The following is a 20,191-nucleotide window of genomic DNA, read 5'->3' on the forward strand; positions in this document are numbered from 1 at the left end:
GCTTTGGGGGGGGGAGATGCAGTGCTGGTGGGGGGGGAGATGCAGTGCTTTGGGGGGGGGAGATGCAGTGCTGGTGGGTGGGGGGGGGAGATGCAGTGCTTTGGGGGGGAGATGCAGTGCTGGTGGGTGGGGGGGGAGATGCAGTGCTTTGGGGGGGATGCAGTGCTGGTGGGGGGGGGGGGGGGGTGATGCAGTGCTTGGTGGGGTGGGGTGGGGTGGGGGGGGGGATGGGGGTTTGCAGGGCTGATCCGCCGCTTCGCCTGCGCCAGGAGGTGCTGCGGAAACCCTGGCTGGGAGTTTGGCCGATTCCCTGCCTCTCTCTCTCTCTCTCTGTGTGTGTGTGTGTGTGTGTAAGATGGTGTTTGGAGAGCTCCCCGCTCTGTCTCCGGGAGTCGGCGTTGGCAGCTGCTTCTCCCACATTGTCTCTCCGCCCCAGGAGGTATGATGCCGGAAAATGGATAAGTCTTCGGGCACCTCTGAAATCAAATGGAGCACGGTATCTTTACCTCTGGATCTTATCGTCGGCAAATTCCGGTTACCAACACTGGCGCGGCTGAGCCAAGGTAAGGGAACTTGTGCAGGGTCCAGCTCTGCGTGGACAAAGTGCATCGCGGTGTAAAAGCTCCACCAAAACACACAACCCCTCTCCCCGGTGTCTGGCGCTGCCCGAAGCCGCTGGTCCAGTGGGTAATAAAAGTGGGAAATTCCACCCCCCCCCCCCAACCCCCAACCCCCAACCCCCCCACCTCCTGTTTGTCAACCCCCCTGGGTTTGTCAACCTCTCTGAGTCTGGATGTGTGCAGCTTGTCTCCTGAGGGAAACCGGGTGCCTGTTTCGCACAGGGAATTTCATTGAGGTTTGTGCCAACGGCTCCTTTTTTTTTGGGGGGGGGTGTGGGGGGTGGGGGGGGGTGGTTAGCAGGGCGGCAGGTACAACCAAACCCCTTGTCCGACTGCTCCACCCATTCACTCTCCGCCTCGTGGATTCTCTTCGTCAAGAAAGCCAGGTACAGCAAGAATGATCAAATGTGTAGCCTCTTCTTTGGGTGCGTAGCTGATTATTCACCCCCCACCCCTTCTTCAGTTCTGTGCCATAGAGGAAAAATGTCCCCAGTGAGTCTTGGAAATGTGCAAGTAAAAGCACTTTGTAAGGTGCTATCTTCAGAGCGCTGAGACTGAACTTGCAGTCTAGAAATCTCCCAAGGTCACAGGTTTCCTTGTAGTTTGATTTTATTGAGGGCAATTTTATGGGGATTCCCCCCCCCCAGTAAAATTCCTCCTGATGGGGACGTGTTGTGTCATTCATGCCAACCCGGGCTGTAACCAGCTAAATAAACCGCCGATTATTTGCGGTAAGTTATAAACTTTCTTGCAAGTACTAAGAGGCGGGGAGACGTAAATACATCAGTGTTTGCACCGGAGCATTTTGTGCCAAGATTCATATTTTTTTTGGAATGAAACAAATCGTTCATTGAACTAAGGTACAGACTCCCGTGACCAGTGATCACTTTCTTTCACTGATTAAAATAACTTGGCACCGCACGGCGGAGTGTCATATTCCAATAAGAAGGAAAGATTGTTATAGAATATTAACCACAGGAGTACTAGTGCCCATCACAAAAAACCCAAATATGTTATACCTCCTAGAATAGAAAAAAACACCGATTCTTGATATTGATTATTATGAAGCTGGATAAAGTAAGAATAATCTTAAATGTATTTGTCTCTGGGGTAAATTAAACTAAAATAACTACTGCTCAGTTTGTATTATTCATGCTTTGAAGTTTTATTCTGTGGCCTGGTTTTTCTCTGAGGGTAGTGAGTCTTTGGAATTTGCTTCCTCAAAAGGCAGTGGAAACAGAGTTTTCGAATGTTTTCAAAGGCAGTGGTGGGTAGATTCTAAATGGGGTGGGGTGGGTGGGTGAAAGGTTATGGGGGTAGGCAGGAATGTGGAGTTGAGGTTACTATTAGATCAGCCATGATCTTATTGAATGACGGAGCAAGCTCGAGGGGCCGAGTGGCCTACTCCTGCTCCTAATTCGTATGGTTGTATGTTAGCTCCTACTGTCAACTTGACTGAACGGATAGTACCGTGGGGTGGTAGGTTTGAGCGCTGCTTCACTATAATCTAGGCTGACGTTTTTGTCTATGCTGCATTGTTGAGCTGCCTGACTTTTGGGTGACGTTTTAAACTGAAACCCTGTCCACCCCTTCAGGTGGGTGCAAAAATTGCATGACACAATTTGAGGATGAGCATGGTGGCTCTCCTAATGCCCCTGGCTCATGTTCATTCATCAACCAACACCACAAATATCTTAACTGGTCATTCAGCTCATTGCTGTTAGTAGGATCTTGCTGTCTGCAAGCAAAATGAATGGCCAGATAAACAGTTACAGGTAGTTGCCTCACAAAAACCCTTTAAAAAAAAGGTATTCATTGTTTGTGAAAATGCTGGACCATCCTGAGGATGTGACAAGGTAATAAAAACAGAATTACCTGGAAAAACTCAGCAGGTCTGGCAGCATTGGCGGAGAAGAAAAGAGTTGACGTTTCGAGTCCTCATGACCCTTCGACAGAACCCTTCTGTCGAAGGGTCATGAGGACTTGAAACGTCAACTCTTCTTCTCCGCCGATGCTGCCAGACCTGCTGAGTTTTTCCAGGTAATTCTGTTTTTGTTTTGGATTTCCAGCATCCGCAGTTTTTTTGTTTTTATAACAAGGTAATAAATGTTGTTCATAGTCATTTCTGGCTTTCCCTTGTCATACTGTCTCTCAACAGTGAACTTCACAGCCAGTGAGGTCTCCTACAACTTAGAAAATATTCACAAAATAATGCTTGTTATACTACCAAGTTTGATTTAGGCTTCCTGATGAGTCATGTATTGGCTGTGTAAACTCTTCAAACCACTTTGAAAATTCAAATGAGCTACTATTTAATCAGTGCTTGCACTGTTTTTAAATGGATGTTTACCATGTTTTAGCAATAAAGAGACCTAATCTAAATGCGTGATTAAAGTGCTCATGTCACAGCATTTGTCCTGCAGAGCAAGCAATTCTTCCAGCACTCCGAATTGGCTCATTGCAATAATGTTACTGCAGTTTACAGATGGTTGAACGAGGACCATCCCTGCGATTACCTTAAATCAGTATCAGTGAGAATCGTAATGGTGTGGTTTAAAAGGATTGAGTAATAAGCTCAGAATGCCAAATAAGGCTGGCAAAAAGGTGTTTATAAATAATTCACTTGTCAATAACTGAAATTCCACTTGTTGGAATTCTCCTCTGAGTCTAGCATTTCAGTTCTGTGTCTTACTGGCCCAGGTCCAGGAATCCAATGCTCTGCTTCTCATCATGGAATTACAGCAAAGTTAGGAGGCCTCTTGCCCCATTAAGCTCTTGTTGGTGATAGCATTTCAATTAGAGCTATTCACTCTGATCCCATTTCCCTACCTGTCCCTTCTTCTGACTGTCAATTCATGTAGTTTCCCATGTGAGTTTTGTATGTATTCCATGCAATTGCAGAATTTTGTAGCATAAAAGGGCAATTGACCCATTGTGCTTGTTCTGGATATTTAAATGAATGATCCATAGTCCCATCCCACTGTCCTTTCTTTCATACATTTTTAACATTTTTTTTTCAAATATTTATCCCTTTTGCTTCTGACTTTGCTTCCTCCACTATTTCTGGCAAAGTGTCCCATGTCCAAATAAACTGCTGGCCTTTTATTCTTTTGGTGCTGATCTTACATTGTTACTGACCCAGTGACTACTCACCCCTATTTACCTTATCAAACCTCCTTTCAGCCTTAAACATCTCTATCAGATCGTCTCTTAGCTTCCTTTGCTCTAGTGAGGCACCCCAGTTTCTCCAGCTTCTCTTCCTCATTGTCATCTTATAAATCTCTTTTGTGCCCTCTCTGAAGCCTTGACATTCTTCCTTAAGCAGGAGACAACAGGATATGTTTTGCAAAGTTCTGTAACCCTGGCAGGTTCTCACAGTTTATTGTAATATTTTAACTGCCGTATAATCAGATTTAACATCCCCTTAGAGGAAAACAAACATTAATATTCAACAAATCACCCTCACTCTGCATGCTAGCCACTCTCATTTTGACAGCTCAAATGAGATTTTGAATTTTTGAATGATGGCAGCTGAAATTGCAAATTTGATTTGATTTCGGCTAAACCAAGGCAGTAAAGAATTCATTTTCTGAATGTGCACCTTAAGTGGCCGGCTGTGTTTGCCTGCAGTGCATGTCCGGGGATTGTGGATGTGTTGCCTTTGATTACCCAATACGGTAAATGTGGTCAGCATGTGTGCGAGTAGCGTACATGCAAAACCCATCCTGCAGGTAAGATAAAGCTCACCTGGTTCTGATGTTATTTGGAGTTGTGTTATTTTTTTGTAATAGGTTTAATTTTTTTCTCTTCCCTTTCTTGTACATCGTTTGTGAGCTGAGTGAGTTGGAAGTGGCCTGGACGCCTGCCAGTGTTACTTTATACATGGTTGCTGGGAAATGTGCAATAGCAAGATGGAGTGACCTTTGCTTCAGTTTTCTTTTGATTCTTCCCTCCACCAAAGCCTCTGATTTCCTCTCTTCGGTTCGCCATGACAACGTGCCTGATAGTGGTAACTCACTCCAGGGGACAGTTTCCTCTGTGCCTTACAAAGTGAAACCATAAATGGATTTATAAAGAGTGAGTCTATAATAGTGACACGGAGAAAATCTCCCACTTCCTGTTCTGTAACATGGCAAATTATGAACATAAATCTGTGTCAATCTATACTTGATAATCCATTGTATTTGTCCTTCAAAATGAAACAGCAGATTCTCATCCCAACCAAAGTTTAACCCACTTGTTCAATTTTGCATATTGATATTTCCAAATCTATAAATAAAGTACCAGCAGAGCAGCAAATAGTTTAGAACTATGATAACACACCACTGCCTAAAAAGGATATTCTACTTCATATTAAAAATAGTTATGGCCAAAATACATTTTCTTAATTTTGGGTAAAATTTGTAGAATTGTGACTGAAGAAGTAACTGTGCAAGCTTGCTTATGTCCAGGTGGTGTTATGATTGCTGTAGAAAGAGCTGTACAATGTAGATGTTGTAATGTATACAGGACACACTCATCCACAACTACTTTCTAAAGTTACAACAAAAAATTACTGAAAACCCACTCAGTGAGTCAGCCAACATCTGTGGAGAGAGCAGGTGCATTAGTATTTTAGGTGTGGACCCTGCAGCAAAAGTCAGAATTGCACCAGAATGGTTAACTCTTGTATTCTCCATAGGCACTGACTGACCTGATGAATATTTTCAATATTTTCAGTTTTTACATCAGATTTTCAGCAGCTACAATTTTTGATGCCTATTTCCTAAAGTTGTTAGCAATATAAACAGGAGTCTAAATTGGACCTCTTTGCCCTATTCTTATAGGTATAATACGGCACAAAAAGGGCTAGTTTCAGGGGACAACATCCTGCATCACAGGACACCTAAGGGGCATTCGATCCAATATTGGATTGTCTATATTGGCTGTTGAAAACGGATTAAGTCCCCAGCATATGCTAATAAGGTGCCTCACCTGTTTTAGGGCTCCTCTTGAAAATTGGGTTACCCTGGGGCATCTTATGGATGCATGGATACAGCCTTGTAGGGAGCCACCACCAATAAGGTTTCTGGGATTGATGTAGCTGCCGGGAAGTAGAGTTCACCTCCAAGCCCCACAGTGAGCACTGCCAGCCTGCAATCACCCCTTTTCTTATTTTTCTCCCTTTTGGGGCTCTCCTTCAACTGCTGCCGGTGAGATGAGCAGGCTAATGGGCACCCTATCTGCTTTGGCACAGCAGGTGCCTTGGGTCTCCCAGTTGGGCCGTGTGTTCCATTGGTGATTAAAATTTTAATCCTGAAAACAGGAATTATCTTTTTTAGTAAAACAGAAAATGTGGCAAATTCACTGATCTGTTGGCAGCTCAACCACAATTATACACCCAGTCATTGCTCTTCTTAGGAGCTGATGAACCTGCTTTTTCCCAATGCTCTCATCTTTCCAGCATTAGTAGTTGTCCATAAAGATGTGGAAATTCTGAAAAAAAATGTCCCCACATGGGGCTCATGCACTTGAACATATACATAATGAAATAAAAGCAAAAGTGAAGCTCAATGTAAATTGGAGGAACAGCACCTCATCTTTCGACTAGGCACTTTACAGTCTTCCGGACTTAATATTGAGTTCAACAATTTCGGATCATGAACTCTCTCCTCCATCCCCACCCCCTTTCTGATCCCCCTTTTTCCAATAATTTATAATTTAAACATTTTTTTTTAACTAATGTATTTTCCTTTGCCCTCCTATTTTTAAATTTATTTTGATCTATTGTTTCATCTCCATCTTTTATCCCATTTCGATCCCTTCCCCCCCACCCCACCCCCACCAGGGCCATCTGCCACTAGCTTGCTTCCCTTAATGTCCCCATTAGCACATCCTTTAGATAATATGCCCTCTGGTCTATGACATCTTTGGTAGTCTCTTCTTGGTCTCCACTATCACTGGCCCCCTATCCAGCTCTACCTGTCCCACCCCCCCTCTACCAGCTTATACTTCATCTCATTTCAATATGTCGTAGTTCTGATGAAGGGTCATATGGACTCAAAACATCAACTGTATCCCTCTCTGCAGATGCTGTCAGACCTGCTGAGTTTTTCCAGGTATTTTTGTTTTTGTTATACATAATGAAAATCGGGTCAAAGATTTTTTTTCTTTTCAAAATTAATGTCGGAAATCTCAACCCGCTCGTGGATGAGATTCCTTCAAAAATGCAAAGGCCGCCTGGCCGCTTCGCCTGCCAGCCAACCGTAAGGTTGGATGGGCAACGAAAAATCTGTCTTAATTAATACTCTAATGGCCTCTTAATTGTCAGCGGGCGTGCTGCCGACCCTTGTGCATGCCCGCCGACAGACATATCGCGCGAGTGCGCGGTGATGTCAGGACGCTCGCCTGACTTCGTCACGTGCTATTTTACGCTCGATTGGGTCGGGCATGCGTCCACCCACGGGACGTAAAATTCTGCCCCTTATATTTACTGGAAGGCGGAATCCTGCACTCACTGGAAACCTGAAATAAAAACAGAAAATAGAAATGCTCAGCAGGCCAGGCAATATCTGTGGAGGGAGTACAGAGTTAACCTTGGGCATTAACCTGAAATGTTAACTCTCTTCTCTCTCTCTCCCCAATGTCACCTGACCCGCCGGGTATTTCCATCATTTTTCTATTTTTAATTTTATCTTTACCAGAAGTGTGTTCACCACCATTTTGGTTTGAGTGCCTCCTAGTTGTCCCAGGCGTCCAGTGGTGGATTTACAGTTAGTGGGGCCCTGTGCTCAGTTTCTTTTTTGGAGCCTCCTACGTCTGCCCTCCCCCCCCACCCCCCTTCCACAGATAACTTGTACCCAAGCTCACCTCACGACTTATTTATTGTCCTACAAAATGCATCAGTTTATGAAGTAGGCGATAAAATTTCCCAAAGTATGATAAACAGTGTGGGCAGGAAGAGGGGGGGGGGGGGGTGTCATCATGTACTTTCCCAACTAGTTGTCTCCAGGTTAATTTAACCTGTGACTCTTTGATCTCTCTCCCCATCTTTACGCTGGAGCTTTTAAAAACAAAGGCGGAAATGTAATAAAGCTTAGAGACATCCAGTGGTCGTGAACAATGACAATACAGCCAATAAAGTACTTTTGAGTTGCAGTCACTGTTGCAAACAGGAAGCTCCCACAAACAACACGTGACCTTTACCGGATAACCAGCTTTTGAAAACTGGTTGATGGATAGCAGGACTGCGATCCAGGGAAAATTCCCCTGCTCTTCTAGAAGACAGTAGCAAAATGCCAAATCAGCATTTTTACAAAACAGCATAAACTGGTTTGTAATTTTGATAGTCATAATTCCTAAAATAAAATTATGTAATATACCTTTCACTTGTTAAACATTTTAGAAAACGTTATACCACAGATAATCTGAAAACTGTCACTTCTATTTGGCTTCAGTCAGGAGTTATAAGTTGTGTTTTAGGAATTAAAATAGATTTCAAACCGCTAGTACATCTGAGCTTGGACGCTGGAACAAAACAGTCAGCGTTCATACTGTACATCATGCAAGCAAACTATTCAGCAATTGGATAATGCACAGCTTAACCAAATCGTTACCGTACATGTCTTGTCTTGTTTGCTTTGATATATTGTTGCAGATTCCACACACCATAAAGTACTTCATTGGCTGGAAAGTGCTTTGAGATGTCCAGTCGTCAAGAAAAATGCTACATAGGTGCAAGCCTTTTTTTCAGTGACTACTACCCTGCTCCTTTCACAAAGTTGCTACCCCTTTCCCTTCATTCAAAAGCCTCTTTGACCTTGGTATGTTTAATGTGGCGCATTTTCAGTCTAGAGTTAGTAATTGGAATGAAAGATATTATTCAGCACAATGGTGATGGTGAATAGGCCATATGAGCAGGCACCTTCAGTGAAACCTCACACAAATGATCTTGGAACAAGAGTAGCATGAATCGCTGAGGTGATCAAATGAGTGACACTGCGCAAAGGATTCATTTTTAGTCATGTTCTAAAACTAAAATAAGATCTTTGTTCCAAATCAATCGTTATTTTATTTTAATTAAAACTGGTACTTGTGTCCAAATGTTTCCCCGGCACCTGTTTAAACGTGTTGGAACTAATATGCTAGCAGATGAACAAATCTTTATGAAATATCTAACGCTAGTATTATTAGTTAACTAAACACTGCTAAAGATAGCTGTGACTTGCTCTGTTTGTGACGGTGTTAAAATGTGGCCAATGTCGGTAGGAAGGAAAATGATGTTGCGTTTGTTGAAAGCAGTCAATCACGCTTTGTGAAAATAAACATGAGGTCAAACTTAGCAAGGCAGTCACTTGAAAATTGAAAATACAATTCTTAACAGAAAGTTTCAAAGCAGAAAATAGAAAATAAATAACTTCTATTTGTTTAAGAGAAGGGAATAAAGTATTTGAGTACCTGTCCTTCAGCAGGCTCCTCTTCATTCCCAATTCAGCAACCTCCACCTCGGTCAAAGGAACTCCTTTGCATGATTTGATGAGGTAAATGAAGAGTCTGGAGACTCCGGCCACTTTGACCAGTTTGGGGCCGGGATGGACTTGTCCATAAGCGTCCAAGAGATGTCTGCCCCTGAGCATTGCCAGTCCCAGCCCTGCTGCTACTCCAAGCCCTGCATCCACCGCCACCACCACCGTGCGCCTTGGGGTTATCAGCTCCCAAGCCTTCGCAAAGTGAGCCATCGGTGGCAAATATACACAACACCGGGCCACAGCCACCAGAGCCACAGGTCAAGGCAGTGGTAGCAAACTCCGTGGGTCATGGCCAACATTCGTGACGCAAAAATTGTTAATGCATCAACATTGGGAAAATCCTGAGATTTTCCATCAACATATGAGAAGGCTCGAAGTCTGTGCAAAATATTGACACTCTGTCACTCGCTCATCATTTTGGGGTCCCCCTGTCATTTGGGGGCCCTGTGCCACACACAGTGTGTTTCATTGTAATCTGCTTCTGCCAGCACCTGCCTGAAATAAATGGTCAACCTCTGACCATTACATTGTCAGGAATCAAGCACAGGATGCTGAGAAGTCATATCTCCATCAGCATGTTCTAGCACCAACCAGAGAGTAGGCTATTCTAGACCTGGTAATGTGCAATGAGGCAGGATTAATTAATAGTCTCATAGTGAAGGAGCCTCTAAGTAGCAGTGATCATAACATGATTGAATTTCGCATTCTGTTTAAGGGTGAGAAGAGTAAGTCTAAGACTGATGTTTCAAACTTAAATATAGGCAATTACAAGGCTATGAAGACCGACCTGATAAAGTGAACTGGGAAATTAGGTTAAAGGTTAGGATACTAGCGATCCAGTGGCAAACATTGAAGGAGATATTTCATTACACTCAGCAAAGGTACATTCCAGTGAGAAAGAAAGAGTCTAGGAGAAGGATGAACCGTTTGCGGCTAATTAAGGAAGTTAAAGATAGAATTGCACACTTTACCCTTCAATTTGATACTGTGAATATTTGAGGTACGACAAAAGATAGAATTTAAAAAGCAGCAATAATGCCAAAAAAAGGAGGGAGAAACTAGAGTATGAAAGAGAGCTATTTAGAAATACAAGGACAGGTAGTAAGAGTTTCTACAAGTATTTAAAAAGGAAAAGAGTAACTAAAGGGAGTGTTGGTCCTCTAGCGCGTGACTCTGGGGAATTAATAATGGGGAACTAGGATATGGTGGAAATGTTGTTCAGTTGAACAACTTTTCTCCTCCACAGTGCACACAATCCTTCATACCATCTCACTGAGCTCCATACAACCATGATGTAATTCTCTGAAAATATACACCTTTGACTGGTTTAGGCATCTCATGCTGGGCTGTTTGTTTCTTGTTGGGAAGAGCATTTCCCTCCCCCTACTGGGCTCTCCGTAAGGACCTCCAAGTTTAGGTCTGAGAATCTGGGGGACCTTGCAGGTCAAGCTGTTCCTGTCATCTTCGATGTTCACAACAGAATTGAAGTGGATTACAGCCAGAGTGCACCTGCCCTTTACGTAGCATCAGTGATGTCTATATCTGCTGCCCCCCCCCCCACCCCCAATGCGCAACTGTTAGGCAAGCTGACAATCAAAAGCATGAGCAATGCAGGCAGTTCACTTATTTTAAACAAATGAGACAAAAGCACCAATATTGCTTATGCCTCTAGCCTGTGTGCCAAGTGATTGCTACATGCATTTCCTGACAAGCAATGGGTCTAAATTAATTCATCCCCCTTGGAATTTATAAAACTCAGCCCAGCGGTAGAGGGCTGCATCTGGTGTCCAAATAAGCACACAACATATATGCAAGTTCAAAATATCATACATATGTTGCTTCATGCTTGGTTTTTAATATACTAACTCTAACGACAGAAAGCTAATGACAGCCATCCAGTATTTTTCCTCAAGAAGCCTAGCATTGGTTATTCTGTGGTTTAGAATTAGAGATCATTCAGTGTATCTCACCAGACAGACTTTGATTTAACTTTAAACAGTTTGTGGGTGAACATTAACAATGCTAATGTCACACTACAAGCCCAAAAGATATAACCCAAGGAGCAAAGAGAGTCATTGCTGATTTAGAAATATGGCAAGAAGGTAATTTCCAAATCTATTGTGAAGTATTTAACATTGATTATTATAGGGAAGGGTCTGAGCTGGCTGCTTCCATCATTAAATATTTATTTGTTAGACCTTTTGTAGTATGTATGTTTAGATGCCATTCAGCAATGTTGGCTGTTTTAGTTCTTTCAGTAAAAGAATAGTCATCAGACTGCAGTGATTTATATGCTCTTGAGACAATGATAAATTTTGAAGCCTGTTGACAATGACGATGACTATTGTTGATGACGATACTATAAGAGCCTAACACTTATAATGCTGATATAAAAATAAAAAAACTGCGGATGCTGGAAATCCAAAACAAAAACAGAATTACCTGGAAGAAGGGTCATGAGGACTCGAAACGTCAACTCTTTTCTTCTCCGCCGATGCTGCCAGACTCACTTATAACGCTGAATTCAGTGAATATTGCTAAAAGAGCAATATTCTTCAATTTGGGCCTAAATTATAAATTTTTAAGTAAGGATTTTGCAATTATCCTTTATTTCTCACTTTTGTGCCTCTATCTTTCATTTTTTTACTGGAAGAATGTTAGTACAATAAATAACTTATATGTCCATTCAGATCACTGTGTTATAACATAAAAAGCCTGGCAATTCTCATAAAAGCATGAGAGCTGTTAAGGAACTAGATATACCATTGACTCGGATAACTGAAAGCTGCACTAAGTTTTGAGTGTCAATTTTTTTTCTTTAAAAAAAAGCACAGAGGATCAAGACCATCAGCAAAAAGTGGGATTTTAATTCAGTGCCTTTTCTGACAATTTTTGACACTTTTAGGTTCTTCCAGATCAGTTTTTGCGCAAAGATTGACAAACATTCCAAGGTGTGCAATTCTGTAAAATCTTAACTTTTCAACTCTTTCTGCTGTATGTGCTAGTTATGTCTGATGTAGTCGGTGACTATTTTACTTTCTCTCCTCTCTAGTAAGCATTCAAAAAGTTGATCACACAAGTGAAATATGTTTCGAGATCCCTACCTACTAAAATGTCCAGTTGCCAGGATTTAGAATCCCTGAACTGTCAGCAATCACTGACCTTCTCCACCTCTGTTTCTCCTATTCTCTTTGACCTCCCTGGTCTCTTTCTACTGAAGTCAGAAAACCTCTTTCCTCTTCGCCCAGGTGACCTCAAACTTTTGTTAGACTACCCAGATTTTCAAACTGCTGCCCTGGCCTAAATCTGACGGTACTGATCGGCCACTTGTTAAAGAAACTGCCTGATTTTCATATCAATTGATTTAAGCATGGAAAAGATGAGGTTTCATGATGCGGGTTCTATAACAAGTAGTCAATCCACAACATAAGACTTATGTCCAGTCGCAATTCTACCCCAGCCCCATCAGCTTTCCTTTGTATAAAGGTAACAGGTAGATGCATTTCTAACATCATCCTTCTTGACGTGCACTTTGTTTATTAGCTGTAAAAGGATAAGTCTATAAGATAATATTGCAGGTTTGATATCCTTTGCAAATAGTTTATGACCACTCAGATGTTTGGAATCACACCAAGGAAAGGAAAAAAAAGACTTGCGTTTATAAAGTGCTTTTCACTATCATCTAACATCTCAAAGCACTTCGCAGCCAATGAAGTGTGTTTGAACTGTAGTCACATTTGTAAAGTAGGAGTATTATTTTCGATTATTTATTTCCAACTTATGTTTTCATTTCCTTTGAGCTTATCTATCTGAGAGATGTTGGTGCTGGAGAACTGAATACTTGGCCTTAGGGGTTTAATTTGGTGTGCGAGTTGGAGTTAATGTATATGTGATTTGGCAGTAATTGAGTGGGTGTTAATTTTTGTTTGTACTCCTTAATTTTTTCAAAGACTACTTATTTCTGGTGCACAATGATACACGTACTTGGCATTAACCCTTTATTTTGCTTGTTATCTGTGTGTTAAGCAGAAGTTAATGGGTATTGAAATATGTCAATCCACATCATTACACCTTCCTACATTGCATTAACCTCTATTAAGGTTTGAGTCCAAGTTGCAGAGGGAGGCAGCACAGTTATTGTGGTGAAGAGGTGATATAGCCTGAAGAAAGAATCCTTTGAAGAAATCTGCAGGATGATTATCACACCATAAAATAAAAGCAAAATACTGTGTATGCTGAAATCCAAAATGAAAACAAAGTGCTGGAAAACAGCAGGCCAGGCAGCATCTGTTCTGTGGAGAGAGAAATAGAGTTAACATTTCTAGCCAAATATGACTCTTCTTCAGAATGGAAAGATAATCAGCCTCCCTTGGCTGCTTTTGTGTATAAAGGCTAACTGAACAGTACTATGCTAGTACTATTGCCTGTTTTGGAACACCTTCAATGACCTATGCACATTTACATCCAGGTCTTTCTGCTCCTGCACCCCCTTCAAAATTTCACCCCTTATTTTATATTTTATTACATGCAGCACAATTTTTGGGTTTGATAATTTACAAATTGAAAATCGCTTTCTTGCCCTCCCTGACCAGTTAACAAACTCCTCAAAAAGTTTAACAGACTGTTAATTGGAGGCCAGCAGGTTCCCAATTTATCCATGCCCTCCCTTTGAAAATTTGAGCGCATCCTCGAGGTGTGGGACACTGACATGCCACTCAGGAGTGCTATTTTCAAAGCACATCCGATCCAGAGGCAATTGTAAATGCTGGGCTTTCAGCGGAGTAATAGATGTGGATAAGTGTCATTGAGCAGAGAGAACTGTGCTGCCATAAATATTGTATGCTACAATTGTGGGGAAAACAGACATTTTGCAAATCATCGCAGTTCAAGCCAGGGATATGTGTCCTGAAAGGTAATTGTACATGATGTAGAAAATGAATATGATCAGAGGGAAGCTTTTCCAAATGAAATATTAGTTAGTTTTCAGAAACAGGAACAATGGAAAGGAACAACTTGGTTGAAGACATCAGAGTCAGCAACGCTGAAACAAAATTTTAATTTGATGCCAGTGCACGAGCTAATGTCCTATCATGAGGAGCAGTACAACAATGAAGGACAGGGTGTTAGAGGTACTGCCTACTGAACTGGCATCATTTACTAAACGCCAGGTAAAACCAGATCAACAAAAGAAACTGGCTGCCAGCTCCTGGGAACAAATAAGTTTTAAAATAATAAGTGGTGAACCTTTCACAATTACTGGTAAGAAAGCTTGTTGGAATCTAGGCTTTGTAACAAGTAACGTTAAGGTTGACCAAGCCATCAGTATTTACACAAGTATACTCAAAGAGTAAAAGGAAATAGCCGATAGTTTCAGTTTCGTTAACAACTTAGTGCTGGCCAATTTCTATTGGTCATATGAGCTTCTTTGGTGAATTATACTAGTCCTTGTTACCTAGCAGAGTACTCATGACGCTGTGTAGAAAATAGACTACAATCAAAAAAATAACTGAGGCGCTAGTATAAGTTAGATTGATGTTAGTGATCAATAAAAAAAACTCCAATCGGATTCTCATTTGCATTGATCTCAATGGCTTAAATAAGGCAATCTTGAGGGAACACTATTATCTGCAAATAATTGAGTACACTACACTAAACCTGTCAGTGTTTGAAGCTTTTCTGTGCCAAGTAAAGATATTGGCAAACAACTCTTGATAAGGAAAGCATTAATCTGATGTTTAATATCCTATTTGGATGATGTAGATTTATACACATGCTATTTGAACTCACGTCAGGAAGTATCCGAGAGACAAGTCTATGAGGTACCAGGCAGAGTTGAGGGAGTGAAGATGAGAGTCAATGATATTTTGATATTTGAAAATACACAATATTCACATAAAAAAAACTTTAGAGCAACATTTCAGAGATGATGAGCTAAAAATCTGGGGCTAAGGGAATACAAAAACGAGGCACAATTCTGGAAGTAAGAATTGCTGCTAATGATCTTGAACTAGATCCTAAGAAGGTTGAAGTTGTCCAAAACATAAAAGCCCCCATAGATAGTGACAGAACATGAGATGAGCATGGGTGTATTGAAATAGCCTATGAAATTTGAAGGCTGTATCTGTAGTCCTTTACATTTCTTGCTCAGTGTTTAACAGGAGAGTGCTAAACAAGAACACTAAGAAATACAGCAAATGAGATGAGATAAAATCCTATTCAGACTTAAAGTGAATGAGAAAGATGCAGTGAATCTATTGGTATGAACATATATTCTCTATAATTAATTTCCTTTCCTGGTTTCGGTGATCAGTTAGTTTTCCTTGTAAATAAATTTAGGCAGTCAATTGGGATGTGCCTGCAATCAGCCTGTCTCTTTAGATTGCTGAAATCAGGATACTTTATTAATTTTTATTGCCCAAAATTTGCTGAGTATTGTTAACGTAGTGAGCGGTAGTCACAATGATATTTATGGGTGTACAAACCATGGTGGCATATTTTAATGATCCTTCATTTGGAGCAGAATTGTAATGTGGCATTGGTCTGTTATGATGGAACTACATAAATAGCTCCTTATGTGGTGTAGGAAGCACCAGTATCAACATTCGGTGAGTATTGGTCTTAACTCTTTGCTGTTGAGACAGAAACCTTGTGGATCCCATAACTGTTTAATTATTTTCAAAGGAGCTCTATGTTACATGTTAAGACCTTTTGAAATAGGTTAGCCACTGGAATGCCTATCCTAGCTCTTCTTGTGGTGGGAACCATTTCTGTATACATTTTTATTCATGATTTTAGCTTAATAATGCATACAGCATGGAAAAATGTGGTAGTCTAGGCATTTAGAGTTCTGATTATGTGGTGCTCATGCCCAGCAAGCTGCACCCTGACCATGGGATTCATGCTTCCCATTTCCCACACATCACATTTCTCAGTCCATGTGTGCCCATGAGGAACACAAAATTTATCCCTACATGGATGGAAGGAAAGTGGATAGACAGTTACCCAAGCTACTGGCATGTCTCCTGCTGCAACAGCATTGATGGAGGCCTTGAAACAGAATCCCATCCACCCTAAGGACACGGCATTTAACAACCAAGTGAGTAAAGTTAAGTTGTGTCAGTTCCTCTCAAAAAAAAACTAACCATGCACTTTGGGAACAAAGGCTAAACCGAAGCACCTTGCATTCCAACTCTATCACTTCTAGAATAAAAGCTGCCGTGAAATATAAAATTCTGAACTTTGACACCAAAACTCTAGATCTGAATTTTAGTAGGTTGATGTAGTGGCAAAGTATGTTAGAACAATTGCATTCTAGGCTGTCAATGGTGGGCGGTGGGCATAGTCACATTTCACACATGCTAAACTCCAGATCTTGTTATGTCACAGTGAGGAGTTGGGGTGGGGATAAGAAAAGTTTGTGTCTGATAACATAGGGTACAGAGTGGGAAAGGGAACAAGAAACCTAAATGCGAAAAGAGCTTAGTACAGTGTTGACGCCTGTTAACTTTTAATGATATTGGAGCTGATAAAAGTTATATTAATAACATTTCATGACAACGTAGGAAAAACATTGTATTTCGTATTCTATTAACGCATTTTTAAATTAAACTACAAATAATACTAAACAAATACTTTTACACTAAACTGAAAATTTAACATTGTAAAACAGCAAAACTTGTAATTTTATAACTTTTATTTTTATTATGGATATTTTGGGTATTTTTTTATTCCCCTATGTATTTTTAATCCCTTAACTTTGTCTGCCTATCTGATGCCTCAGCCAGATGGTCAGTGGGATTCTCCCAACCTGCTGTCAATACCTCTGCAGTCAGCTGTCAGGAGATCCCAGAAACCGCTCCGGTGTTATCCCCCTTCCAGGTTTCTTTTCCCCTGTTGAGATGCTGCAGTTTCTGCTTGAATGGAGCAGGACTGCAATCTGTATTCACATCTGCTCCCTGTTGACAATAGTGCCAAAAATTATAGAGTGCCCTGTAAATGAACGATCATTGATGATGTTACTTTGTAATAACATCTGTGTAGCCATCAAGTTCTGCCGAATGTTGTCAGCATTATCAGTGGCAACTTCTGCAGGCTTTCTCTATTGTGTAACTAAATAGGAATTGTATATTGAATATCTAATGCCTGTATGCACTTTCTGTCTGCAAATCGTCTTTCCTCATCATGTTTTCATCAGACCTTTGTGCTTCAGAGAAACTCCTATGCTTCTTGGTTGCCATAGGGTTGTAGCTCTTGTGCATAACTATTAAAGTCAAACCATTGCTGGTTTGATAGCCTGTCAGTAAAATGGCGATTAAATATTTAATTTTCTTGCCGGTGGCTTTCTAGCATTTGTATTGAGTTTGATCAACGAGAATTCCAGCCCATCGAGAAGGATGACATAGTTGGAAGCTGCCTGATCACTTGGAGCATAGCAGAAAACTTGATCCTGACCTCCTCTGATGTGCACACATGCCCATTTGTGGCAGTAGTCACTGGAGGCTGACTAGGGGTTTACCCCAGGCCAGTTTCCCCCCCCCCCTCTATAATCTGGGGTTACACCTGGCATTAGCTAACAGGGCTGACTGGAGTTTGCATTTGGGATCTTCCTAATCTGTTTGATGCTGCTTCTTGCTCACAGCTGAGCGATCAGAAGAGTTTTGGGGAAAGTTTCGAAAAGTTTGTTGTGCAACTAGCTAAATATTGAGCAAAGGTAGTAAAAGCGTATGGAGGGTAGGAAGGAAAGTGGAGCTGAGGCCACAATCAGATCAGCTATGTTCTTATTGAATGGTGGAGCAGGCTCGAGTGGTTGAAAGGCCTACTCCTGCTGCTAATTCATATGTATGTATGTATGTACTGTTGAGAACTTGACTCTGGTCTAAGAACCCTGAGCTCTGGCCCTTGAAACTCAGGCATCTCAATTCTATGTGCACGTATGTTTCCCATTCTTTGTTTGAATTTCATGAATCTGGAAGTTTGGAAAAGCGTTTTATATGTTGAGGCCTCACTGGTGAATAGATGATAAATCTCATCTTTGTGATTTGAAAGAAACTTGATACTGACACGGTCATGTGACATGTGTATGTGTGATATTAATCTTTAATTTCATTGGTGGAATAAATATATATTGAACTGCTTTAAAAGGACTTCTAAAAAACAAGCAATGCCACTGACCTAAGATGGCTGCCACAGGTCACCTGGTAATGGATGTTGGCCAGTTTATGGAAGTTTCCAGTGTGAATTGCACTTGAGAAACGACAAGACAACCTCCTTTGGGATTTCATACTTACTGATGTCAAGAATTATTTCAAAGAGTTGCTGAAACTGTACTGGCCCTCACTATTTGCATATCTATAAAGCTACCTTTCAAATGGAGAGAGAAAGTCTACCAGGACAATGGCTATGTAGAAGGTGTTCTTCCTGCTTATCAAGATGGAGGATGGATCATTTAGGAGTTAATGGAATTACAGAATTTAATCACCTAGGCCATAAAACAATAGCCAGGGTCTGTCCAGACATGAGCTAATCAATCATCTTCTGAAATCACTAGAGGGAGAGATGTCATGTGACCAGAATAAACATTTTGAAATGTCTTTTAGTAAAACACCGAAGCTGCTATAAACAGGAGTCTGGAAGAAATCTGCTAAGGGAGCAGTAACACCAGCTCGCTCTCCCTGTTTGTCAAGACCCTATCTCTGTTACAGTTTGAAGTCCATCACAGAGATAGAGAATGAAAGGAATATTAGATGCAAGAATCAAAGACTTTTGGAAAAGACAGATTGCATTGAAAAAAGAGTCTGCCTCCAGAAATTGCAGTTTACATCGGCTTCAACTCTACTGGAATTTCAAGATCACCATGGAAAGATTCTGCTTCAGCCATGGAAGGACTCATAAACAGCGAATTCTCTGTTTTTTGCCTTTCCTCAGTGAATTCTAATTTGGCCAAAAAGTAACCTCCTACTGTATAACTTGTTATTTTGGATGCTTGTGTGTGTGTGTATTGCAAAGGTTGGGGCGTGGGTTTACATTTTAAAATAACTTTACCTGGGTGGGCTTTAGCTCAATAAAAACAAACCCCTTTGTGTTTAAATTCAAGAAAGCCTGTCAGACTGGTTTCTTTGCAATCAGCAAGTAAATGGTTAAGCACAGACATTCAATTAATAATATCTTCAAACCTATAAGTTACAAAAAGCCCTGTTATGATCTGTCGAGGAGTGGAAAAGAAAGGACAAGTACTGAAATGTGTCCTCACTGGTTGTAACAATACATACACAGTTTGTAGGAATATTTGACATTGTGTTTGAAGCAATTCATGGTCTTGCTCCTCAATGCATCTGAAACCTCCTACAACACTGCAACCCACCCAATTCAAGTCTCCAAGTTTTTTGTTCTCTTTCATGCCCCCATCCCCCAGCCCCCAGCCCCAACACGGATGCTCTCGTGTCGGTCCACACTCCAGAATTTCCTCCCTAAATCCTTCTACCACATCTCCCTTCAGGCCTTCTTAAAACATGCCTCTTTGATCCAGCTTTTGATCAGCCCCTGCAAATATCACTTGCTTTGCATCATTTCTGTTTACTCCTCTGTGAAGCAGTTTACTTCATGAAAGGCATTAAATAAATGCAAGTAGCTGTTGTGACCGTAGTAATAAGTATGAGACTCAAGGCTGTATGTATGTATGGTACTTATCCAAAAGACCAATATTTCATCTCAAACCATATCGAGGGGACCATCTATTTTTCCTGAGATCATTTTTATTGACTAATAATGCTATCCAACCACAGCGCTATATAATTTTAAAAGTCGATAATTGAGAGCAAGTTATAGCTCACTGAAGGAGTAACACGGACTCGAAACGTTAACTCTTTCTGCACAAAAGCTGCCAGACCTGCCGTGTTTTTCCAGCATTTTCTGCTTTTATTTCAAATTTCCAGCATCTCCATTATTTTGCTTTCGTCATCATAGTGGCATTAATGTTCCAAGTGAACATGAAGAGATATAAGTGATGTGGGTGTATTTGAACACGTATATAGAGACCAAGAACTCCGCTGGTCGACTGGACAGTAC

The 20,191-nt window shown here is 41.2% G+C and overlaps 1 protein-coding gene across 1 annotated transcript in view; it reads left to right on the forward strand.

The window, feature by feature from the left end:
* The first annotated feature begins 454 nt into the window (after positions 1-454).
* The window catches only part of gareml (GRB2 associated, regulator of MAPK1-like), a 183,697-nt gene continuing 163,960 nt past the window's right edge, over positions 455-20,191 (forward strand). The window contains exon 1 of the mRNA XM_041187258.1: positions 455-563. Within this exon, the coding sequence (XP_041043192.1) occupies positions 455-563 (109 nt within the window). The remainder of the gene's footprint in view (positions 564-20,191) is intronic.

Source organism: Carcharodon carcharias, chromosome 5, assembly GCF_017639515.1.
Source record: "Carcharodon carcharias isolate sCarCar2 chromosome 5, sCarCar2.pri, whole genome shotgun sequence".
In the NCBI taxonomy this organism is placed as follows: domain Eukaryota; kingdom Metazoa; phylum Chordata; class Chondrichthyes; order Lamniformes; family Lamnidae; genus Carcharodon; species Carcharodon carcharias.